At 39.0% G+C, this 26,588-nt stretch overlaps 1 protein-coding gene across 1 annotated transcript in view; it reads right to left on the minus strand.

Moving 5' to 3' along the window:
- Positions 1-411: 411 nt before the first annotated feature.
- LOC131049154 (uncharacterized) overlaps positions 412-26,588 on the minus strand; it is a 68,013-nt gene continuing 41,836 nt past the window's right edge. Inside the window, exons 5-10 of the mRNA XM_057983190.2 lie at positions 2,147-2,364; positions 1,889-2,002; positions 1,672-1,777; positions 1,381-1,592; positions 944-1,047; positions 412-855 (exon numbers count right to left, since the gene is read on the minus strand). Coding sequence (XP_057839173.2) covers positions 702-855; positions 944-1,047; positions 1,381-1,592; positions 1,672-1,777; positions 1,889-2,002; positions 2,147-2,364 — 908 coding nt within the window. The 3' untranslated portion in view covers positions 412-701. The remainder of the gene's footprint in view (positions 856-943; positions 1,048-1,380; positions 1,593-1,671; positions 1,778-1,888; positions 2,003-2,146; positions 2,365-26,588) is intronic.

The following is a 26,588-nucleotide window of genomic DNA, read 5'->3' on the forward strand; positions in this document are numbered from 1 at the left end:
TTCAATGCCTAGGACCCTCACAGAGCTTTGTCAGACTGTCCAGTTGTATTGTTGTCAGTTCTTTGTCAAAGATAACAAAGAGAACAAGTAGAGTGTTCCAATCAACAGGTCAAATCAATTTCCTAACAGTCTGATTTGACTGCTCTCCAAAAACCTTCTGATAGAGTCACTAGAGCTTTCCTAATTTGTGAACTTATTGGGGAAAAAAATCCTATGAACGTGCTTATGAGATACAAGAATTACACTCAACGTTTTTTCTCTTCTACCGTTATTTATTCACCTCCTAAACTAATATGTTAAATGAAATGAAATCACTTTCATGGACAAACCGGTTCTTTGAGAAATTTAAATTGTTTAATTAGTATGAAACTCAAATTGCATTCCATTTCTAAAATCAAGGAATAAGCTTGATAGACTGAACCTGCTCTGCTTATAAGCTCAAGCTTGCATTTATCATTATAACCATTGCAAATATTTACAAGTATAATAAATTTGCATTCCAAATTTCTGGAAATGAGGATCCCAATAAGTGTGGGAGCCCAAGCTTATATTATGTTACATCGATTTGCTTGACCAACTTCCATCTTTTGCTGTAAGTATTTAAGGACAAAGGATCCACATAAGATGGAATCACAACCAATGCAGAGAAGCTGCAGTGTGACTGGTCTCATGCATCCTTAAGCTGAATAGAATGAAAACATTCAGGAATCATCATTGAGGAGAGTCGCCACCATTTTATCAGCAGCCTGAGGACTATTATTATTGACACTGGGTATGATGTTATCTGGTGCAACAAACTTGACAAACTCTCTCAACTCTGTGAAGCTGCAGTGTTCGCTGTAGGGGACCTCATAACTATACAACAAAAAAAACAGATGATAAGCAATCTCTAATTAGCACTTTTATGCCAAAAATATGTTTTTCTAAGACTATTTTATTGTACCGGATGATAGTTCCCTGCTGCCATCTTTTTCCTGGAGACTTCTTCTTTCCTTTCCCAAAACTCCATCCTGTTGGAGAGAATGAAACTACAGAATTGTAACGCCCCTGCAATAAAATGAGTTGGAATTAAACCTATTTTCAGCTAGATGATAGAGGGTGCAAAAGTACAGCAGTATGAATTACTCTGTTTCTGGGATTTTAAACTACAATCCTTGGCTGGTGAATTGATTCTCACTGAACAGTCCAGAAATCTACTTGGTCCATTTTAGGGCACAAAATGGAGAAAAACTTTGAATAATGTGAAAGAAAAAAGTAGTATATTATCGTGGTAAATCATTATAGATTTTTTAAATAAGAAATATTATAATTATTTATTAATGTTCGAAAATAATGGCCCAACTTTTCCCTGATTGTCCATTGAAAAACAAAAAATATTACTTGATAATGCTTTGAGATGAAATTCATCCTCTTGAAGTTGGCTATGGACCACAGGGGCACAACATGAATATGGCTTTCTTGTTCATTTGATGTTAACCACTGCATATCTTCTGCAGGTAGTCCCAAGCAGCCAAGCAACCGAAGCTTGGCTGCCCCAACATAAACTTTCTTCCGAAGGACCCTTGCAACTTCCAAGAATATTCTCTCCTTTCCTGCCATTCAAACAATTATAAGTGGGCAAGAAATTAAAATAGCAAAGAAATGTTCAAAAGTGAAAGAATTAAATAATACCAATGGTATAAGTGCCAATCAAAAAGAGAGTTTTTGTGTTGAAGGCTTCTGCTTGGATAGCATCTAGCACAAACTGAATAATTGTCTCTTGCTTTGGAAAGTCATACTGCATGAAAGCACAAAAACTGTTAAGAGGCCTCATCTTTGCAAAGTCTTGATTCAATTAGTAAGAGATATTTCTCCTACAAAACAAGAATCTTTCCAATCAATTATATACCTGAGGATCACAATATGTTGTATCAAGAATAAGTGTATGAACATTACAGGATTGAAGAATTGGATTCATAACCATTTCTTGACAAAACCGAAAGTCCCCTGTGTGAAGAACAGGCTGCAAGATTTTGATACTGTCAAAAACAGAAATCTGACATGACTTTGTTTGGCTTGTAAGAAAAATGATTACTATGCCAAAGATAATACGAAAATAATTCCAATCACATCACTGAATATAATAAGAAATATAGACAGCCCTCACCTTACCATTGGGTGGTTCAAAGAGAATGATAACTGAGCCAGGGCAGTGATTGGCATCAACAAAAGTCACATACACTCCATCAATGTTGATTCTCTCATTTAAAGGTATCACATGCAATTTATCCCATGGAACTCCAACTCTCAAGTTGACAAGACGTGCTGTTATTAATGAGCAGTACACTTTGCCATAACGGAAGGACCTGGTAAGCCCTTGATAGTCTGCAAATGCATGCCAAGCATTTAGAACATATGGGACCTTGAAACATAGTTTTATTGTATCAATGCAAGCAGAGAATATTTATGCCCATGTTTTTGAGCATACCTTGACAATTTGGACCAAACTAACTTGATCAAATTAAAATTAAAGATGGAACTTACCTAATGCTAGAGAAAGAAAATTAAATTTTACTGCTACATATAATGGCAAAACACTCTGTCCTTTCTAATGTAATTTTACTGATACGACATTATCCATTCCCTTAACATAGTCAAAGTCAAAATCATAGGCTTGTTGTTAACTTACCCATTTTTGTTGTCTATCATTCAAATCTTTTTGATTGAGGAGGAATTTCAAGCTATTATGATCCATTTTCACCACAGACCAAGTCTTTCCTAAATTTGGTCAATGCGTGCATGATAACTAACATCTCCTTATCATAAATAGAGAATCTCTTCTCTTTCTCTTTGAGCTTCCTACTCTTCAATGCTATTGGATGGTTATTTTGCATCAAAAATACTCCAATTCCCTCTCTTGAAGCATCATACTCCAGAACAAAAGGAAGTGAAAAATTAAGAATAGCCAAAACAAGACATGAACACATTACCTCCTTGAGCTTGTCAAAAGCTCACTGAGTTGTAGTGCCCCAAGTGAAAGCCCCTTTCTTCATCAAATCTGCCAATGGGGCTCCAAGCTGTGAAAACTCCTCCAAAAACCTCTTATTATAGCTGCAAAGTCCCACAAATCCCCACAAATGTGGCAACTTCCTTGGTCTAGGCCAATCCTATATTGCCTTAATCTTTTCCTCATCCATGCTAACCCCTTGGGCACTAATCTTATGTCCCAAATATAATATATTAGTCATACAAAACTCGCATTTGGATGCATTGGTGTAGAATGATGTTGCTCAAGTATGCCAACTACTTCATCTGTGTGTGTCAAATGATCCTCCCATGCCTTATTGAAAATTCCATCAAAGAAAATTTCCTCAACTACAAGATAAATACCCGATTAATGCATGACTAAAAGGTGGCACGTGCATTGGTCAACCCAAATGGCATGACCAAGAACTAATAGTGCCCATAGTGACATCCGAATGTTATTTTGTGCACATCCTCGAACCCTTATTTGGTGATATCACGATTGTAAGTCAATCTTGGAGAAGTCCAATACACCATGAAACTCATCTATCAACTCATCAATCCTAAGTATGGGGTAGCGATTCTTGATTGTCTTTTTGTTGAGGGCTCTATAGTCAATGCACATCCTCATTGTCCCATCCTTTTTCTTCACCATCAATACGAACGAAGTAAATGGGTTGGAAGTAGGTCGTAAGTGCCCCATGTTCAATAGCTCCTTAATTGCCTTCTTAATCTTTGTTGTAGCTCCTTAGATGTCAATAAGGAGTAGTGATGACGAGTTTTGCCCCTTCCTCAAGCTCAATCACATTTTGAAAGATATCACTTCTTTCTTTCGTATTAGGGGAGTCCTACAAGGACAAAGGGTAACAATTTTGATCGATAGTGGAGCCACCCTTAATTTCATTGATGAGGAACTAGTGGCTAACCTTCTCCCTAACCTTCTCTTCGTGCTCAACCTCATCTACAATAGCCTTGAGCTTGACTTTTCCCACCGTTGAATCCTCATCATAAACTACCTCTATATAGTGGATTTTTCCTTTTCCCAAACACTTGTAACCTAGTATCTAAGGCTCTCTACAAGTGAAACTTTTTTTTTTCATTTGTAGCCCATTTCTAGATTAGTCCACCCTATTAGGCTTTGGAGGCAAGATCTGAGGTTGGGGAACATTCATATGAAATGGCTTCCTCTACTACCCTGCTAGTTCACTCTTGGAAAAAAACTTTTTCTTCATCGCGGAGTCCTCTAAACATAAGGACCTTTGGATGGCATTATCCAACATCATTGGCTCAAATGCTCTCACCAACCCATGAAATGCCTTTGATAATCTCTCAATGAATATGAACATGAGTCTCTTATCTGCAGAGTTTATTTGCTGCAATAAATCTATATATTTCTATACCCTTATGCACTTTTGTCTGATGGTATAATGAAAGAATAAGTATCCGGTCAGTAAATAGAAAAACTGATACAAACTTTCCCAATCTCAATTTCAATCACACAAAGTAAACTTGTCAATGAAATACCACTGTCAAGATAAAACTCATAAGATAAACCGGTTGACTGTTACAGCAACTTAACAGTAAACAACATCAAACTTATAAACATCCAAATGCTTTATCATATGTCAACAGACATCATTTCTCAATACTTCCGGTTATCATGACTTATCAGAATAGTTAGGTAGTTAATCAAATCAACCATAAGATCATAACCACAAAAACATTCACCACATGACACAAGTATTTTTGACGTGGAAACCCAAATAGGTAAAAACCACGGTGAGATGAGACTCACAAGATAACTCTCTGAACTCTTCTGAAGTTCGCCCTGTTAGGAGTCAAGCCTGTTAAAGCTTTACAAAAATCTTGTTAAGAACTGATCCTGTTAGGAATCACTTGGTTAAGGGATTGACTACAAATGCCTTGTTTGAAGCAATTACCCTGTTAGGAGTAACCTCAGTAGAGGATTTGAAAATCCAAGCTAATGGATCACCTTGTTAGAGAATTTGAAAAGTAACAAAGCTTGTTAGAGCTTACCCAGTTAGGGGATTTCAATTCTGCTGTAATTGTTAGAAAACAACAGGGGTTTGCTTGATCTGTCTGAATAGCACTACACTTGCTTGATCAGATCCTTTTTAAGCTCCTATCTGCCTTTACTCAAACTGCAGGCACATCATCCGGTTCGGCAACCACACACTCAACTGATCTTTGCCAACAACTTCAACAAGACGACTTCATCGACCTTATAAACAAATCAATTAGGTAGGTAACACAACAAAAAAGTTCATAGAGATTACAAACAAGTCAGTTCAAGTATGACCGTTGGATTACATAGCAATCTCTGCACATTAATCAAGAAAGCCTTGACCGCTCTTTGATCACCTCTTTGATCTTTGTAACTCATCACACGTTTTGCATTAGATGCAATACACTTTGCTCATTCCCTAGAAAGGATCAAGAGCCGGATTTGAATTGATAAGTCCCTCTGGGGAAACTTATTTGGCCTCCCATAGATTGCAGTTTCCATGTACGAACAATGTTGCTAAGTATGAATCCTTAGTTCATGGATTGCTGTTAGCCATTCAAAAGAAAGTGAAGATTTTACATGTGTTTGGAGATTCAGAGATTGTAGTAAGACAAGTGCGGAAGCAGTATGTCTGCCACGACAAAAGATTGACAAAGTACCGCAACAGGATATGGGATCTCATCGAGAACTTTGATGCTTTCAATATCAAGTCAATATACAAATCACAGAATCAAGTGGCAAATGCGCTTGCACAGGCTGCTAGTTCCTTGGCACCCATCGCCATGGAAGGATTGAAGAAGTTTACAGTGGAACTCGCATCAGTTCCATCCGTACCAGATAATGTCACCAATTTCCAAGTTTTTGAAGATGATAAGCATATATTGGATTTTCTGACAAATACAGATATTTTCCTGAGTCAGGTTATTAATGAAGAGGAAGCCGAAGAAACAGAATATGATTCAAATGGTATCCTAGATTTGAAGACAAACTTCATTCCTAAGGGAATGATAGAGCTAGAAAGAATATTTGATAGAGATAAAATGAAGATTGAAAGATTGCATGACTCAAGTGGAAGTGCTTGTGAAACGATGAATTTGGGAAATGACCATGAAGTAAGAATGTATTCATAGGGAAAACATGCACACCCAGTAAAAGGGAAGGCATATTAAAGAATATGAGAGATTTTCCCGATGTGATTGCATGGGGATATGATGATTTGAAGACATGATACATCAATCATTACACATACTATTCCCTTGAAACCAGACACTAAGCCATTTAGGCAGAGACAGAGGTCAGTGAACCCTTTGCTAGAGCCTCTTATATATCAAGAAGTGAAGAAATTGTTATCAGCAAGGATTATCTTTCCTGTGCAACACTCGACGTGGGTCGCCAATCTGGTCCCAATTAGAAAGAAGAGTGGAGAGATAAGGCTTTGTGTTGATTTCAGAAATTTGAATAAAGCATCAGAAAAGGATAACTACCCACTTCCATCATTGGATGAGGTTTTACAGATTGTGAATGGATCGCAGATGATGTCCTTTTTGGACGGATATTCAGCATACAATCAAGTGATGGTAGAATATGAAGATAGATTAAAGACAGCCTTCACTACAAAGTGGGGTACGTTTGCATACAAAAGGATGCCATTTGGCTTAATCAATGCTGGAGCCACATTCCAGAGAGCTATGGACATTGCATTTCAAGATTTAATTGGAAAATGCATCATTATTTACATGGATGACATTACAATTTTCTCAAGGAAAAGAGAAGATCATATTGAAGATTTGAGGAAAGTATTTCAAAGATGCAAAAAATACGGGATATCTCTTAATCCCAAGAAATGCATATTCGGGGTTACAAAAGGTAAATTGTTAGGACATATTATCTCGGAGAAAGGAATCTCCATTGATCCAGAAAGAGTTGAGGCTATATCTAAGATAAACCTCCCGAACAGTAAGAAAGAATTGAAGTCCTTCTTTGGTAAAATTAATTTTGTGAGGAAACTTATCTCTGGATTTGCTGAGATAATACGACCACTGAATGAAATGTTGAAGAAAGATGCCAAGATGGATTGGACAACAGAAGCGAAGAAAGCATTTGAAGAAATCAAGTCCACCATCGTTGAGGCTCCTATTTTGGTCAGTCCTGATTATGCAAGACCTTTTTATGTGTATTCATTCTCCTCAGAACATACTTGTGCTGCAGTCCTTACACAAAAGAACGAAGATAAAGATGAACATCCCATAGCATTTATGAGCGCACCGTTGAAAGATGCGGAGCTGAGATATCCAAACGTAGAGAAACAAGCTTATGCTTTGGTGAAAGCGATAAAGAAATTTAGACATTACATTTTGAGGACAAAAGTTCATGCCATTGTCCTAGATGCAGCAGTTAAGATGCTAGATTATGCAGAATGAATTAGGAGAAAGAAGAGGAAAGTGGGTCGCCACTATCCAGGAGTACGACATTGAGATACAACCAATGAGACTTGTTCGAGGTCAAGCCTTAGCACAGACTCTAGCAGTTGATGGACCCGGATTAGTCCAACAAGTCTATGCAATTGAAGATGTCACTCCAGATGAATGGTATAAAGACATTGTTTGCTATTTATTGAACCATAGATGCCCCGCGCATATGAGTCCTTCTCAGAAGAGAGCATTAAGATTGAAGTGTCAACATTTTATGTTACAAGGCTCGGTTTTATACCGAAGAAATCATGAAGGAATGTATTTGAGATGTGTTGGAAACAATGAAGCTAAACAGATTGTGGAACATTTTCACAACAGATTTGGGACAGGTCATGGTGCAAGCTTGGCTACTGCGCACCAAATTTTAAGAGCAAGCTATTACTGACCTACCTTGTTCCGAGATACTCATGAACATGTGAAGACGTGTCACACATGCCAAGTTGCTGCCATTCGAGAGAAGAATCCAGCCATGCCGCTACAACCCATGATCGAGTCCAGACCTTTCGCTATGTGGGGTATTGACTTCATTGGTATGATCAATCCACCTTCCTCTGCGCAACACAGTACTGTACTCGGTGGTCAGAAGCTCAAGCTTTAAAGTTATGTACAACTGATGTCGTGATTAAATTTTTAGAGGAGAACATCATTGCTAGGTTTGGTTGTCCACATGCTATTGTTTGTGATAATGGTTCTTCCTTTACATCATTAAAATTTTCAAATTGGGCTTTTGAATATGGTATAACCCTTAAGTTTTCATCGAATTATTATCCTCAGGGTAATGGGTTAGCCGAATCTACGAATAAGAATTTGCTGAGTGTGATTAAGAAATTGTTAGAGAAAAATCCAAAGGATTGGCACACACAATTGAGATTCGCCCTTTGGGCAGATAGAACGAGAGTTAAGAATTCATTGGGGACATCCCCATATTTTCTGGTATATGGCCAAGAGCATGTCTTCCCTGTACAACTAAGAATTCCTACATTGAGATTCATACAAGATTATATGGAGGGCGAAGACAGAGTGCAAACAAGACTGACACAATTGATGAATTTAGAAGAAAAAAGAGATAAAGCATTAGAGAATTTCACCAAACATCAGGGCGTAGTTAAGAGATGGTTTGACAGACAAGCACGAGTAAAAGCCTTTAGGATTTCTGACCTAGTGCTATATTGGGATAAAGCCCATGAAAGAAGGGAAGATCACGACAAATTTGACAAACTATGGAAAGGCCCCTATCAGATTGTTGAGATATTGGGAGAGAATGCATTCAAGCTGAGAACCTTAACTGGTGAGGATGTTCCGTTGCCCGTCAATGGACAATTCCTCAAGCATTACTTCCAACCTTAGGTTTTTTTTGAAGCCTACCCCTTGTATCATAGTTAGAATAGGTGTACTTTGGTTTGCCTTAGTTTAGTTTCACTTCCGGTTCTGCTTTAGGTTTTAGTTCGGCTTTGCTTAGGTGCTGGTTCCGAGGGATATTCGCCTGTGATGTGGGAGTTGTTGTCAAGACACACTCTGCGTTTCACGTGGTTTTGTTTAGTCCATTTCTTGAGCGATACCTCATGAAGTTCTTTGAATTAGAGATTGTTTTTGTATAGTGTATCATAGGTAGGATCCGTATTTGACAGGATTGGAATACTTTTATTGTATTTTGACGCTAACATCATCTGATTATTATATTCTACACATTAATTTTATCCGAGTTATTATAAATTCTCAGGTGAAGCTGCTACTAGTGAAAAATCTATATATCCTACTTCAGTGCCATTGTAATTCTCGAACCCAAGTAAGTTTATTACTTACAAGCCAAATGAATTGACGGAATTTGAAAGTACGCAAAAAGAGAAATATCAAAAGAAAAGAAAGAAATGCAAAGAAATGAAATATCTAAATTGGCTAGTGGGAATATGCAAGTAACTCCACCAAGGCTATAGACGCCTGGCCGACAGTGGAGCAATGTTCGTGAGGTTATAATTGGCCGCTGGCGAAGTATGGACATCTTACGTAGCTAGTCTCACTGGATCCTTTGACTTTACAATATTCTCGTGAAGGTAATGAACGCAATTGCACACACCTGGATAATCAATGACTAAGTAACTTGATACAATTCTTGGATTCCATCTTTTCAAATGAGTTTTCTAACCTTTTGCTATGTTATGCAAGGATTAATTGAAGATTCTAAGTGTCGGATTGAGCTTTGTTCTTGAAATGTTCTGGAACATTTCCTCAGTGGAGTCGCCAGATGTTGTGACCTTTTCACACATCGCCCCATTGCTAACGAGGACCCCCTCTTTGCTAGCTTCTTGCGTTGTTAGGTTAGGGTTTTGGCTGCTTAGTGAGCAATTTTGTGTTTCACGTGCTCGAGTCTCAGAGTTTTGATCATGCCTAGTGTCGTCTAGGGTTTTTGAAGTGTTAGGATCAAGTTGCAAAAGATGATATTTTTAATGATCCTAAGTTTTGCTAAGTGTTTGACCATTTGAACGTTAACGTGTTTTTAAACACGCGCATCAGTGATTCTAAAGTGCCAAGATATTCACAGACCTTTTGGAGTTGTTTTCTCGCTCCTAAGGTATTATTTAAGTTGGTTTCACACTTTATTCCAATATTTTCCTAGCGCTTCGCTCATATTTTTGGAAAATTAGTCTAAGTCCAGTCAAATTTAAAGTCGCTGAGTGATTTTGAGTGGTTAAAATGATAAAATCCTAAGGGAAATCCTTATTCCAAGGGTTAAAGGGTCAAAATCCATGCTAGAGGTGCTTTTCCCCTCACATTCCAAACTACCCAACCCATTCCCCCACTCAAAATCCATACTACACATGGGTTTCCTCTGGAATCCATACTGGCTACTAATTTCCCCCACTGATTATCCACACCTGGGTTGAATTTCCCCTGGAAGTGCTAAAATTTGGCTAAGTGTCAAGATTTATCCAAACTGCCATCGATTTTCCACCAAGAGTGCGGACTGGAGGAAGGACTGGAGTGCAAGGATAATTTCATGCCTAGGTCGATTTTCCACCAAGATTTTTGTGACAACTAAGTGAGGATTTTTGTCCGGATTTTTATCCAGACAGAAGTCAATTTTCCCCCCCTAAGCATTTTTGTAAGGACTTTTATCCAGATTTTTATCCAAACAGGGATCGATTTTCCACTAGGAACATTATGAAGAGTTTTGAGTCCGGATTTTCATCCAAACTGAGGTCAAATTTCCACCTGGAAGGGTTTTTTCCATGTTAAGTAAGTTTTGAGTGTGGATTTTTGTCCAAACACATCGAATTTCCCCTGGGGGGTGATTTTTTCGCAAATTGAGTGCATTTTTGTCTGGATTTTTGTCCAAACTCATCGATTTTCCCCTGGGAGGGTTTTTATGTGCATTTTGATGAAATTGAGCATGGATTTTTGTCCAAGCGTGGGTCGAATTTCCCTTATGGGGCAAATTTTGACACTTAAGTGATTTTTAAAAGGGATTTTTCAATCCCAACTGATAGAGATTTTCCCCTGGAGGCTTTATTTTGGATTTAAATTGTAATATTTTAATAAATAAGCCCCATTTTAATTGCTTTTAAATAATTATTAAATGATTATTTAAAATTTAAAAGCAAATTTAATAACTTGCAATAATTATTAAATGTTTGAACCTTCTAGAAGCAAGTTAGGGTTTCACCAAGCAAGTATTTATACAAGTGTTTTATCCCACATTGCTTGTGTGATGAAAGTGAAAGATGAAAGCAAGTATATGAAAGGAACTTCGGCATTATTTTATTATTATTTATGCCAGGTGTCTCCATGAAAGCGATTTTTCTCCAAGTTGGGCAAATTTTTAGCAAGGCGTTTTTGTGAAATGTGGGATTGAGGATTTGTTTTCCTCCATTTTCTCCAGCTTGCTGATTTATTCCTCTTGGTTGCCATTAAAGACCAGTTTCAGATTTTCGAATTTGCTAAGTTTGGCGATTTTTTTCAAATTTAGCATTTTTTGGTGAAAGTTGGCAATTTCATGATTGGAGACTTCGGCGATTTTTTCCTCCACCATTTGTGCTTGCTGTTCAGACCTTCATTGCTGCAAATTGCTGCCATTAACAACATTTTTCAGAATTCTGAAAATTTCGATTTTTTGCTAAGGCAAATTTTTGTGTTTGGGGTATCCAACCCCAACTTGGGCGATTTTTTCCAGATTGCTGCCATCCTTCATTGCTGCAGATCTAAGCTACCATTGACATCAATTTTCATAATTCCATTTTGGCGCTAGACTTGGGAAATTTTCGATTTTGCTTGGGAGGTGATTTGGTGCCACATTTTGATGATTTTCATGCATGTTTTGTGGCTGCCATCATTTCCAGCCTGCTGATTTGCTTCAGATCTGAGGTTTGCTTCAAATTTTGACCTCCATTAATGGCTGCCATTAATTTTCAGACTTAATTTTTTATTGCCCAGCCAATTCCAACTTAAACATTTAGCATTTGGAGGTGTTTTATGGAGTTTTCTGTGCATTTTTTAGACCATTTTATCGCTGTTGCAGGTCTGAAACTCCATTGTTAGGCAGTTGTCCTCAGAAATTTTCATTTCCAGCCACCTAACCAATTTTGGCGACTTTGCTTGGGGTTGTTTCTTTAGCAATTTTTCATCATTTTCAGGGATTTAAACCACTTTGCAAAGTGCTGGTAAGTCTGAAGTATCCGATTTTCAGACTTGTCCTTAGAAAACTAATTTTTACCAGCCATACTTACATTCCAAAAAATGATTGTTTTAATCATTAAAACTGATTTTTATCAATTTTATGCACATTTCTGAAGATTACAACATGTTTCAAAAGTCTGATTTTCAAGTTGTCTTCAAATTTTGACCTCCATTGTTGACTGCGGAAGGTGTCCTCAGACATTCATTGTGTGAAAACACAATCTTTCACACCTTTTCCTTAGTCATCATCAATCCGGTGCGATGTCAAAGTCAGGATACAAGGAAAGAAAAGAACTGCTGAAGACGCTGGAGACTGGATTTTATCCAGAGTTTAAGATTTCATCCAGATGGAAGGAGATCGCTGATACAAACATGCATTTCCTAGACTTCGACCAGATGCAGCGTCGGATGTTCGGATCCAGAGATCAAGTTCCTTCCCCAGCATATGCGAATATTATGAAGTGGCATTTTCCATGCCGTTGGGTTTCCACAATCCATACAGTGCAATGAGCTGATCCTGGAATGTGCACGATGTTACGATCCGCTCACGAGAATGATTAAGAGTCCTAAAGGCGTAGTCATCGCCTACCTTGCTGAGGATGCCATTGCTAAGGTGTTCGGAATTCCACGTGGAACAGACATGAAGGATGTGACCAAGGAGGATTATGCAGACAGATACACGAAGAAGATGGGTGTATGTAAGAATTTAATTAACAAAGAGTGGATGATTGAGCCTAGGTCTCATCATTCCAAGGCTCCCAAGACACTTATGTGCATAGATTTTAAGGAGGAATATAGTGATTTGATATTCCTACTCAACAGAGTGCTGGGGATGCCGCAGGGAGCAATATTTCATGGATGGATGTTCTACCTCATCCAGGATTGTCTTAGAGGAACACTAGTGAATTGGTCCAAAATTATAAGTGACAATCTGGATTTCCAGCTGAGAAATGTAGAGCGGTCCAAGTCATTCGCCATGACTTCCTACCTGGTGTACCTGCTTGCACGATTTGTTTCATACAGAGGATTAATATGCAAAGGTGAAGTCAGGAATGGGCAAGGACAATTTAAGAGTTATGAATGCTACCCCCAGCTGAGCATGCATAGAATTGAAGACTATAAGAGAGTGAATGATGAGTTCACTATGTACATCACACGGATGCTGCAGGGCAGAATCCACAGAAGATTGTCCAAGGAGGCAACAGAGTTAATAGAAAAATATGGATCGTGGTATATACAGTTTCCCACTTTCACAGACCTCATGATTCATGGGTTTCAATCTGAACCCTACAGACTTCCTAGGTATCCAACTGACAGAATGATATTGTTGGAAGTGGTGAGACAACTTCTAGAGTTCGATGTTATCCAGAGAGAGAAGCACAAGACAAGAATGAAGTTCCCTATTTCAGTTGGGAAGACGTCAGAGGTTTGCCAATCCGCCATAGCCGCCAGCACTGCAGGTGAGGAGATTGCATTCTACAGATTTGCAACATATAAGAAGAGAGAAAGATTCGATTCAGACAAGAAGGTCGGAAGGATCAGGGGAGAGAAGTTCACTCATAAGGTTGACATAGAGGATTATTGGGCTAACTTGATGCACAAACAAGCAGTGAAGAGAAGAATGTGGTCCAGAATGTCAGTGGATTTCATGAAGAAGTGTGGACTTTTCCTCATCCCTGATCAAGTATTAGATGATAGAGATCATACACACCCACATTATGAGAATGAAATGAAGAAGGCAATCCTATTGCCAAATTGGTCAGAGTCAGAAGAGATTAACCTGAATGTATTGATGAGAGAGGTCTTGAATTTCTCCCGCACATGGGTGTTCCCTTCACTTATGAAAGGATGAAGCCAAAAGAGTCTACTTCTGAGGACTGTCGGTGATGTCAGGATTCATGCATACGAAGAGAGTCAAGCTCCCAAGAGAAGGAAGAACATGCCTGGAGAAGTCAAGGCCAGAGGGAAGAAGATTGAGGAGGTGAAGAAGAAACAGAAGACTATCACTCCACTTATCATTCCTTCACTCCACAAAATAAGGAGACTCAACAGTGTTCCAACACAGTGATACTACCAGAGAATATTCAGGAATTCCATGCCACAACGACATCTGCACCTCCTGATGAGAATAATAATCAACTGGAATCCCCTACTATCCTTTTGGAAGTTAGCTTGGGAAATGAAGTATATGATTGGACCAGGAGTAATCCTGATGATAATGATGATGTTATTTCGGCATTGAAAGGACTTGATCGAGAAGTATGTCTTGATGATGGTATGGAAATGGCCGCTATTCCTGAATGGCTGAGGAGAAGTATGGAGAAAAGTAAACAAATGATAAAGGTACAGCCTATTGATGATATTGATGACTACCTAGCTAGGAATGCTAAGAAGGAGCCCAAGAGAGCGGAGATTTTGTTGCACATAGCTAGAGATGAGACAGGAATGCGGATTGCACAGAATGTTGTTCCTATGGCAGGCGTGACAACGAACATTGCTACTCCTATGGATTTCCAGATCACTTCAGTCGCCCTTGGTCGTACATCTCTAGACCAAGAATTTCAGGAGATTGGTGACAACCTCCAGGCAATCAATGCAAGGTTAGGCAAAGCGATTGCGGAAAATGATAGGTACAGAGAAGAAAATATTAGACTCAGAGTATATTGCAGGGACAAGGCGTGGAGATCCCACCCTTATTTCCCCTATTGCAGTTGACCATGGAATACATTCACACTGCGAGGTAGCGAGAGGTACACACTCAGAGGTGGAAAAGTGGATTGAAAGCACAAGAAAGCAGGCAGATGATTTCCTTACTCAGTTTGTCCATGCATATGATAAGACAACAACGCTCGTATTCAGAATCCAGTATTTGGAGGGAGTTTGGGAAGAATTCCGACCTATTCAGGACAAGACTATTCCACGCCTCCTAGCATTGAAGAAGGTTCCTAATTCCACCTTGGTCAGCAAGAACATTGTGCACAATGGAGACATATATGATTTCCATGGCTGGTATTGTGCATTAGCCTTGAAGAAATCAGCTTATGAGAACACCCAATTGAGTTGTATGGAGATGGAAGGATTAATTCAGGACATTCAGATGAAGATCCTTGCCTCGATTGAGGAATTATTGGGTGTTGATGTTAGTGATGCTAGTGGTTTACACTTAAATGAATTAAGAGACAAGATAAAATTTATGTATTTTTGCCAGTTGGACTCTTTGAAGAAGAGTCAGATAGATGACTTGGTCTCTTTGTTGATTCATGTTCATAATTCTCAAAAGCTCATGCCAGAATGGGAGAACACTTTGAATGCTTGCTCGGATTCATTGGATGTGATTGATTTACAGCAGGATACCTTGCCTAGCATTTCCATGGAGGAGTTAGATTCAGTATTGGCTAGATTCTTGGAGTATGCTAGGAGAGAGAGAGAGAGAGAGATGCAGGGAGGAATCTTCTAGAAGATTCTCTATATAATGACTAGGTATCTTTTCATTGGGCCATATGTTGGTGGTGCCATTTTTTATGTAGCCCTAATTAGGGCAATTCTAGGGTTTTGTTTGCATGATCTCGACCGTTGATCTTAGATCAATCTAAGCCATCCATTCTGTAAGAGACTCTATATATGCCTCCTTGTCTCTCATTTGTAGGAGAGTTTTTGTAGAATTGTTGGTATATGCTGCAGCTATTTGAATCCTAATCATTGTTCAATTGTTGGTGATTTTGCTCTTCAAGTGTTGTATTTGCATTCATGGTTCTCAATTCCTCCAAGTTAGATTAGAATTTAGATTAGAATTTATTTTCATGTATTGAGTGAAAGATTTGTTGAATTCATTTGTGTGGAATCCTTAATCCATACCACTAGCCTCTTGCCGCTGGTAAGTGCGCCTTGTGTGGTCAACTGGAATTTAAGTAAGCATAACTTCAACTATTACTCGTCCGTTGACAAGCATCAACTTGGATGGTGTCAACGTTTGATGGTGATAGCCTGAAAATCTTTAAGCATACCTTAGACGATTGCACTAAGCTTGTGTCAATACCTAATTGTGAGACCTTGCCTAGTTTGATTCCACTAAATCTATTCATCATTTCCTACATTCCTAGTTTTAGAATAGATCTCCTGAACCCTACTCTTTTTCCCTCTTTTTTAGTAAGAAGTAAATCCAGAGCCATATTGATAAATCTTAAGTTGTCAGCACACCTATTCCGCATCATTCATGATAATCCAAACATTTGCGTAAGCCCCCAAGTGAAACACAGCAATTCACATCAACCACTAAACTTACCCACTCATCAAGACCTGACATGTAGAAACCTTGGAATCACATTAGTTGATCTCATTCTTAGCATCTGAGGTGATTTTGTTCAAAAGAGGGTAAATTACCTTGGTACTTTATTCTGAAATGTTTTGTGCATAAAAAACACATCAACACTACCCAAGTCTAGCCTCACAAGATAATAAGAAACTTACAATATTTTGTAGGCACCAACCCACAATAACTACAACCCAAGATGGAGACACCAATTATCAATTAGATTTGTAGGAAACAACCTACAGTAAACACCAATTTCCTAATCCAATAACTGAGCACCAACTTAGATGATGTGGCACCACCCTCAATTACAACAAAGTATATGAAAGATATGTCATGAAGAGCTTCAAGACTGAACCTATTAATCTGATCAACTTCAGAACACTCCTAGAATGTGCATAAGATCTGCAACTTGATTTGCACACTTCAAATCATCTCTATATTATAACGAGTAAACAACTTGCACAACTTTTAACACTTCCATCAACCACACTCACTAGGAATTAATCCAATTACAATTATATATGCATCCCTACATTAATTACAATCATAAGTCAGCCTAGAACTTATTTTCAACATCCACAAGTCTAGCACATGCATACTTAAATCCAAGCATGCAATAGGCCCAGTCCAAAAGCCAACACTTTACTCCAAGATAATGATACAAGACTCTATTGATATATTGATCGACTTCTTCAATCTATGACAGTAGCTCTCGATCAGCAATGATAGAAGTTTTGCTAATATTTAAAAAGACAAGAAACAAGTAATCCGAAGGAAGTGCTTCTTATATATTAATTAACATTAAGTAAAAGAGTAATCCTTGACTAAGAAAGTAGACGCATCTTGCTATAGAAGTGTGATTTTATTCTTAACTCAAGTGGGTGCTATTTGTTAACTTAATTGATTTGTTATGGGCAGCGGATAAGTAAGAGAAGGGTGGCGTTTTGATTTCATAATTATGTGTTTAAAAACTTTTGTGGCTAAAGGATAAAGGGAGTACTTTGTCTATTCTCAAAAAGATACGATTATGATTTAAGGGTAGCGACTCATTATAAACAAAGCATAATTTGTTAATATCCAATAGGTGCGATTTAGAGAAAAGAAAAGTGAGAAATTGCAATAAGTTGTGTCTTCTTAATATTCAAAGGGTATGACCTGTTGATGTAAAGGTATATGTATGAAGAGTGCAAATAGAGTTTGGAAGATAGAGTGTGTGAGAATAATTCTGAGATTATAACTTAGAAAATAAAGAGTTCTCATAAGTGTGAGTGAAATAAAAGAATATGAGTGGCGAGTAATAAAGAAATATATAATTCAGATATATTACTGCAGAAGAAAAAGGAAGATTGTTGATGTATATGCTGATATAAAAGAGGAATATACACACATGTCAAAGAGGAATTTATACAAGTATAAAGGAGGATATTATACAGATATAGTGAAGGATATGATGCAGATTTAAAGATAAATTTCTAGACTTTTGGTAGTCTTATGGAAAATGAAGAAACGTTCTCAAAATGTTTCTTGGAAAATGATCCCGCAAAAAAGAATTCATGCAACTAGTTCCTCAGGAAGTTCACAATTACTCCACCATCATTCAGTTTTCTCGCAAATAATGCCTCAATCGCGCTGATAATTTCTTCACGTACCCTTCTGATTGAGTCTTTCAAAGTCAAAGACTCCATGTTGAACCTTTCAAAGATATCCTTTCCGGAGCAAACGGCGCAAAACCACTGTGGGAAGTCATAAATTTCATTCTCCTGAATCACCTTCCCATCAATCAACTTCTGCTTTGGAACTTTCATTAGGGCTTTGAGTCGCAGAATGGTCAGGTCTTGATAAATGTGAACATCCTCCCATAGAACATCCACCACATCTAGCCTGTTCAAAATGGCAACAACTCTGGAGTGAAGATGAGCCAAGTCTTCAATGAATTTCCCAACTGCAGCGAAAACATCTTCCACCCATTTTTTGGAATCTTGGGCTATTTTCCTGATTGTTTCAACGTCATCAATGACCTCTTTAGGAAGAGAGGGAGGAGGAACAAAGAACAGATTTGCCTCCCTAAGCGGATGCTTGAAGCTTTTAACATATTCGCACAAGGCCTTGATTTCATTTTTTAGCCTTCTACACGTTTCTTTCATCTTCTGCATCTTCTCTTTCATGGCCAAGGAAGAATCCTCAAAGTCTTCCACTACTTAAACCGTGGAAGCACGCCCCAGATCAATTTCTCTGATCACATAATCACTTGGTGTGATATCATTTCTACCTTTGTCTATCACGGGCTCAACTAAATGTAGAGTCCTGGATCCAGACTCATCTCTCGTGATTTTGGAAAATTTCCAAGCAGCTTTCTTTTTTGTTGGCTGATCCATTCTCTTCAAAAGTTCTTCCAATTCCCATGTTGTATCAATTTCATTTTTTGGTTCCTTCCTCAATCTATCTTTCAACCAATCAAGAGCGGGAATTGATCGATCCTGAATCTCCATACGCTCCTGTGACACTTCCTTTATTTCTTCAAGGACCGTCTCTACGAAACTATCCTGGCGTAGCTCTTCTAAATGAGAGGAAAGTTCTTGCCTTTACACCCTTGGCTGATTGGGCCTATGTGAAGCGTTGATGCTAAGAATATCTTGTGCTGGAACACTGTCGAGAAGATTGCCCTGTGGCAAATTTGTTGGATTTTCTTGTGCAAACATTTCCACCTCCCACACACTCGAAGAGCTAGCCGGCGATTGAACTTCTTCCACTCTTGCTCTCTTCTATTGTGATTCTTCCGAGTTGACCTCCTACTGAGCAGTTGACTGAATTTCTGGTTGGACATTTGGCTAGGCTTCCTTCCTTTTCCTTGTCCTAGGCTTCATTGGAGCACTTTTTCCTTCACTAGGTCCAGCCTTTCCTTGCTGAATTTCCCCTTCTTCAGCTTGGGCCTATGAAGATCCTTTTGTGGCCTCATTGTGGGAATCCAGACTTCCCATTAACTAGTAGCTCAGGTGGACATTTTTCTCCTTCAACGCCTTCATATGTCGGTCAACCCACTGCCTAGTGAACTTCAAAACCGACCTGGCTAAAATGTCTAAGTCATCTACCTCAAGTTCTGACCAATTTGGCAACTGGATGGGCTAGTCCTTGACCTTTCCAAACTCTGGTTGCACTACGTTTGTATCCTCTTTCACCTGATTCGGGACTTGTACTATTTCACCAATCCTGATCATGTTGAGGGGCAATCTACAAAACATTTTCTTTCTGACCTCAAGTTCGTCCTTGGAACCTGCCCAATAATCTTCCAGGTAAAACTTGTGGACAAATTTTAATCCAGCAACCTTCCTGATTTTACAATATGGATCATAGTGAGATCTGGATGTGTAGAATGCCAAGCGATAGAATGCCAATTCCTCTATTACTTTTTCAGCTGCTAACAGGTTTTGGCACACTTCCACATAATCACCAAGGACAACATGGAATTCAATAGACAGCTTTCTTTTCTTCTTCTGAATTTGGTCGTAGGTCGTCAATTGCCTCATAAGCTCCAGCAGCACCAGTTTATTGGATGGATACCTCAGTAATTTATATGGCTAGTACAAGAATCCTTGCATCCTGATATAAGTGAACTTTGGAAATTGTAGGAACATGGCCCCAAATTTTTGTACCAAAGCCCTTGGCTTTTAGCGACACTCTTGTGAAGCTCATTCTGCATAAATCCGGTTAGGTACATAGTAAAAGTGTCATTTACCAGTTTGAAAGAACTGGTGTTGTGTAGGTTTAGCTGAGGAAAGCATTCACATACTTTCAACTATGTTAGCCCACATCCCGTGGGCCCCTTTCCTGGCAAGCCATCAAAGCCACCCATCCTTGCAAGTGAATTAATCACATAAGAACTCATATAGAAGGATTGGGTCTTCTTCTCCTTCAAATCTTTTAGCTGCTCATGCACATAATGGCTGATTAGTCTAGCCCAATCCACTATTCCATTGGCATTCATGACTTCGCCAATGTAGAAAAACATCCATGTTTCAAAATTTATGGCATGTGGACACCCCATAATTCTGCTCAACATCATCATCAAGTCCACATACTCTTGCTTGAATTAGAAAATGGTGAGCGTCTTAGGCACTTTAGAAATGTGTGGTCTAGGCTTTTGCATCCAATTCTTGTTGATAACTTCAATGCATCTGTCAAGACCTGCATCATATACTATCGTAGCTCCATTCCTAGTCCTATGGGCCATGGAATGATGTGATGGAATCCCAAAGGTTTCACCAATAACCTCTAGAGTCAAGTTGGCCAAAAGCTTACCACTTGTTAAAATAGCTCCATCTCCGGATTGTAGTGTTTTGCGCATTCCAAGATCTACTCTAGACACTGGATAGAAGGGGGGAAACCAGCTGCTGAAACAATTCCGCTTTTAACAATTCTGGCAGCGATAGGTGATGGAGTGTGTCATGTTGTCCCAAACATCCTGATTCGGAAAGCAACCAAATTGAATGTCCCCCAATTTGTGTCGTTGATTTCCTTCCATGTGGACACCATCTTGGACTCCGGAAGGAATCCCTTCATCTCAACTTTTATCTGTGAATGCCTGGTAATAGTTGCCACTTTACTTGATTCAGCCATTTTCTCCTGCGAACAAAGCTTCTTGAAAGGACAAAATATTCTCCAAGTCTAACTTTTTGCACTTTCTCTCCAACTTTTCTTTCTCCAAATTCGCAAGTGAGAAATGAATTGTACTTGCACGTTTATATAGGATTTCTCCAACATGTTGCTAAGTTGGCAAGGATCAAACTTGGCAGTTGTTTTACTGATGCGTCATACTATACCCTCTCCAAGATGCCATGCAAACAGGTCATGCCTTCATAGTTGAGTTCCAAAATGGAATTTTCCTTTAATGCCTTAAGTTGTGCATCATAATTTGGAATATTCTTTCTTCTTGTGTCACTATTGTCATTTTATGACACCCTTGGTCAATCAATGAGAACCGATCAGAGATACGATCCATGGACCGGCACTCCCCCAATTGATCAAAGAGAAAAGCAATGGAATTATGAAGTGTGAAGGGTTGTCTTGTCTGGAGGAAGTTCCTTTTGTAAGCATTTGTCTCTTCCCTTTTCCTCTGCAAGCTGTTAGGATAGGCTTAGAAGTAAAATTTGAAGTGTTGAGTTGGTTCAACACCTACACCTGGTTGAGAAGGAAGTCGGCCTTCTCCGGAGACTCAACCCCCTTGCACAAGGTCCCACACTTCGGAGTTGTTTCCATGTTTCACAAGGTTGCTGAGTTGATAGCTCAGCAAGGGTGCAAGCTTTTGTGATAACAGTTGCCAACTTGCCAACTTTCCATTTTTTTTAATTTTGGAGGTATTTTTTGAAAGATTGACCTAAGATTCTTATTATCCAGCCACTTGGGGGAAAACCCTAGGGGAGAGAAAACTTCCGAAGAGAAACTTTTGATTTATGAAGAATTTTCTTGAAATTTTGACTTTTCCATGCTGCAAAGGAAATTTTTTATCAATTTCGCACATGTCCTATTTTTTAGGAACTTTCCAAAATTAGGGTTCCAAGGTCTAGGAGAGAGAAAATTCTCTCAAGATTCCAAATCTAGAAAAAATTTGAAATTTGAATGAATTTTGATGCCCAAAAATGGATTTTTCAAAATTATTCCCTAGGGGATTTTCTTTATTGACTTCATCCAATCAACCCTTGACTTCCATTTTCTTGCCTTGGAATTGTTTTTCTTTTCAATCTTGGGTGTGGATTCCACTAAGTGAAGGAATTTTCATTTTTCTTTGTTTTTCCTTAACACCCCTTGTTTAGCGCCCTTTCTTCTCCTCGCTAAATCAACTTGAGTGAGGAATTTTGCAATTTTCAAGTTTTCCCTAGCATCTTCATTTTGGCGCCCTGCCCAAGACTTGTGTGCTAGATCACCCTAATGAGGGAATTCAACCTTGGCACACTTTTCCATGCCCCCCTTCATTTGGCACCATGACTCTGACTTGACCACTATTTTCCATGGCACCCCTCATTCAGTGCCTTTCTCTTATCTTGGGCACCATTTCATCTTGGCCAAGGAATTTTGGTGTTTTAAGTTTTCCATGACACACCCAATTTGATGTTAGGTTAACCGGTGAACAACTGAGGGGGGGGTGAATCAGTTGTTAACAGATTATAACATTTAATCCACAATACAACCTTAAACCGGAGCAAATAAATATTCAAATACCGATAAAGCAGAAATAGATGTCGGTAGACACAAATACCGGTAAACAATGTAACTCGGCAATTAAACAGATAATCAATGCAAAGCAACCATACCACATAACACCATGATTTGTACGTAGAAAACCCGGAAAGGGAAAAAACACAGTGGGAAGCCTACCCACAGTCAGATGATACTCCTGCAAATAGTATGTGTTACAATGAGGGGCCTGCACATGCAGGAAGGCACACTGCCTAAAGCGTACTGCTCATTACAAAAGAGTCCCACTGACTACAGAGGTTAAAGCCACCTCAAGATAAATGGACAACAATCTAGTAGAGTGAACTGTCAGAGATAGCATCTACCATGCTTGATTACAGTCCCGGTTAAGCTCAATACCGGAGGCCTTTGACCTCTTCCTTAATCCCAATTCAATCACCTATGATCGACCTGACCCTTCGCATATGATATTACAACTCATGACCACGATACCCGATCTACAATGAGCTCTTACAATCATTTATACCAACCCTAAGACCTAAACCAATTAGGTCGGCCACCTAAAAGATATTACAATAAGATCATTACATAAATCCATTTTACAATGCTATGCCATGTCGGCTTAAGACCAAAACAACAATTACAAATCCATAAATTATCTTGAAACATCCCGATAACGTGTGGAGTGCACGTTAACATGATACCGGTCCATAACCTAGAAAGGCACTGGACCTATTCTCAGTCCACCACACTAAAGCAATGTCTTCAAGCAATTGAAGCACGATCAAAGAACATCTTCAACATCCTGAAATTCATCTAGGAGCCGCATCAAATCCACTTATGCATCCTGTCATGATTCTTCAATGAAAGCTTTGCCAGTTAAACCTTAAACCAATGTCGGTAACGGTTTGCAAGAGTGTATGATAGCATCTGATTACCAAGTCAATACCAACTGACCAAAACATGCTCCAAAAGCACTATCACATGTAACCAAACATACTCCATAGATCCAAACATGTCAAAAATATCCAACAGATAATCTTCTGCCGGTAACACTAGATCTTCTACCGATAACCAAAACCTGTCTGTCGGTAACCATCCATAACAGCTAGTGTCAGTAACCAACCATAACAGCTAGTGTTGACATCAATGACAAAACATCAATGCAACACATAATCAATTCATCCATAATGGCAACATTTGACGCCCTGTCTTGGACTTGGGCACCATTTTACCTTGCTAAAGGAATTTCAACGTTTTTTTATTTTCCATGGCCACTTGATTTTGGCGCTCTTCTCCTAGCTAGGGCACTAAAACTCTTTGAGGGAGGAATTTTGGATTTTTCAAGTTTTCCATGGTGCCTTGAATTTGGCGCCTCCCTATCTTGGACTTGGGCACCATTTTACCTATGTCAAAGAATTTGACTTCCTCCTCTCCAGACTTAGCCAACTTTGAACGTTTCCAGATTAAAATGCCATTTTGGGAATTGAAGTGATTTCCATGTGCCAAGCTTAGAAGATTTTCCACGTTTTCCACTTGTGGAAAGTAAACCCATACAGCCAATTTTGATCCATTTAGCCTGCTTTTTCTAGTTTTCCAGATTTAGAAATGATCATGAATGCTCAATCTTCAATGTCTACATGTGGGGAACATGCCAAAAATAGAAAGTGTTTCAAATGTTAGGATTAGGGAAAAATGGGACATAGGGACACTTACTAAAAATAGGAACTTACTAAAAATGAAAACTGCTAAAAATAGTAAGTTTGTTTTTCGGCGAAATTAGACCAATTCGAGAGGCAACGAAATCCCTAAAAAATAGGAACTTTCTAAAAATAGAAAATTACTCAGAATTCGCTCAAATTTCATGTGTAGGTTCCTTAAAGGGACCTGATTTCAATGCAACACTCAGTTTTTTCAAAACCCTAAAGTAAAGGCCTCAAATTCAAGTCTGAAGGTCAAAACCCTAAAACAGACAAAACATGTTTCAGACTTAGCCAAATTCGCTCAAACAAGCCACAGACTTGATCAAACTGACCCCCAAACATTTGCAAACTCCAAGGACTGACGAGACTACCACGAAAAGACCCAAAAACCAAAACCAAAAGACAAAGAGGGCCTAAAAAGTAGGGGGTCCCTATTGACGTGTTTTTTATGATCGCGTTCAACACAGAATAAAGTCACCAACGGTCACCTTATCCTCTCTTGATCAAGATTAGTCTGTATGTTAGGATTGCTTAAAGTTCAAACGGTTAATTCCAAGGTTCCTCCAGTGTGTGGACGTACTCAGATGTTTGATGGGTTTGCTGATAACCCAAGGGGCCTTACGTGTGTTCAATTGAGGAAAACTTATGCAAGCTCAAGGATTTCTGCCAAGGATGATTTATAATGAAAACTCTAGTTTTGGATCTTTTGGATTTTTTGAAATATGCGAAAAGTAAATGAGAGTAGGGTAGAGAAGACTATGCTAAAGCTAATCTAATCCTAAGAACAGGAGACGGGATCACTCATGCAAAATCAAACCACGCTTCGTTTCACCAGCAGAGCACAACTACACGAAGGCGGTGCAGTCTTCAAAGGGTGCGTGGAGGTTTTTCAGATCATCAATATGGACCATCGGATCGAACAATCTCTACTGATGATCGAAGTTAAGCATATACACATCAAAAGGGCTCAGGCTAACTTCGCACGGTGTACAACAATCAACTGCACCCCAAAAGTATGAGCTTGGATTCTGCAACAAGCACTCCTATCAAATCTAGTTCTTCTAACAACATATAAGCAAATCTAATCTAATTGAAGAGAGCAAGACCATCCAAATTGCCAAAGTAGAACAAGAATACACCATCAAAATTGAACAATGCATTAAGTTGGCTACTTCACAATCCTGATGCAACAATCTCAGATAATAATCTCTCCTCCTTACAAATGAGGTGGGTCACCCCTTTATATAGGCCTCAGGCCATGCAAACCCTAATTAGGGTTTCACCCCAGAAGATTCTCCACTCAAGGTGCAACAAGGTGGGAATCGGCAATTAATGAACCATTATGCCCATATACAATTAATTTAAAAGCCTAAAATAGCGCCCACTAGTGCATTAAATGTGCCCCATGATGCTGATTATGCCCAGAATATAATAAATACTCCATACAAGCAATAAATGTCCATTCTCCTGGTGACGACGACACGCACGGAGAATCTGTCATAAAACAATAAATGAGGAGGCTGCATGCAAGAAGATTCCTCATCCGACGGCAACATGCATTGACCGGACCCACACTTAGTCAAAATACCTCCAACAGTAAATCCGCCACTACTATTCAACCAAAAGATTCTCGTCCAAGAATGGACGACCATTATCCCGCTCGTTTATGTCTGCTAACGACGACTTCCAGCTCTTTGATGGAGACACTTGGCACATTCTCAATGTCAAATTCCATCAAGGCAATTTCTTCCTCACTCTTGGAAAAGAAGCTCTCCCACTCCATTATGACTTCCCGTGTCTTCCTCATTATACCGGAGAATGAAGAAACATTTGCAAAATGCTCCTTGGGGAATGAACCTAAGAAGAAGAAATCGTGCAACTAAGATTTCAGGGAGTTCGCTGTTATTCGACCGTCATTGAGTTTCCTCACGAACAATGCCTCAATTGCACTAATGATTTCCTTCTGCACCCCTCTAATGGACTCTTTCAAAGTAAAGGAGTCTACACTGAATTTATCAAAGGTGTTCTTTCCTGAGCAGATGGCGTAGAACCATCGGGGAAAGTCATAAGCTTCATTTTCCTGAATCACTTTCCCGTCCACCAGAATTTGCCTTGGAACCTTCGTCAGAGCCCTGAGTCGTGGAATGGTTAAGTCTTGGTAAATGTGCACATCCTCTCATAATCCTTCTATTGTCTCTAATCTGCTCAGGAGG

Source organism: Cryptomeria japonica, chromosome 2 (assembly GCF_030272615.1).
Source record: "Cryptomeria japonica chromosome 2, Sugi_1.0, whole genome shotgun sequence".
Taxonomy (NCBI): domain Eukaryota; kingdom Viridiplantae; phylum Streptophyta; class Pinopsida; order Cupressales; family Cupressaceae; genus Cryptomeria; species Cryptomeria japonica.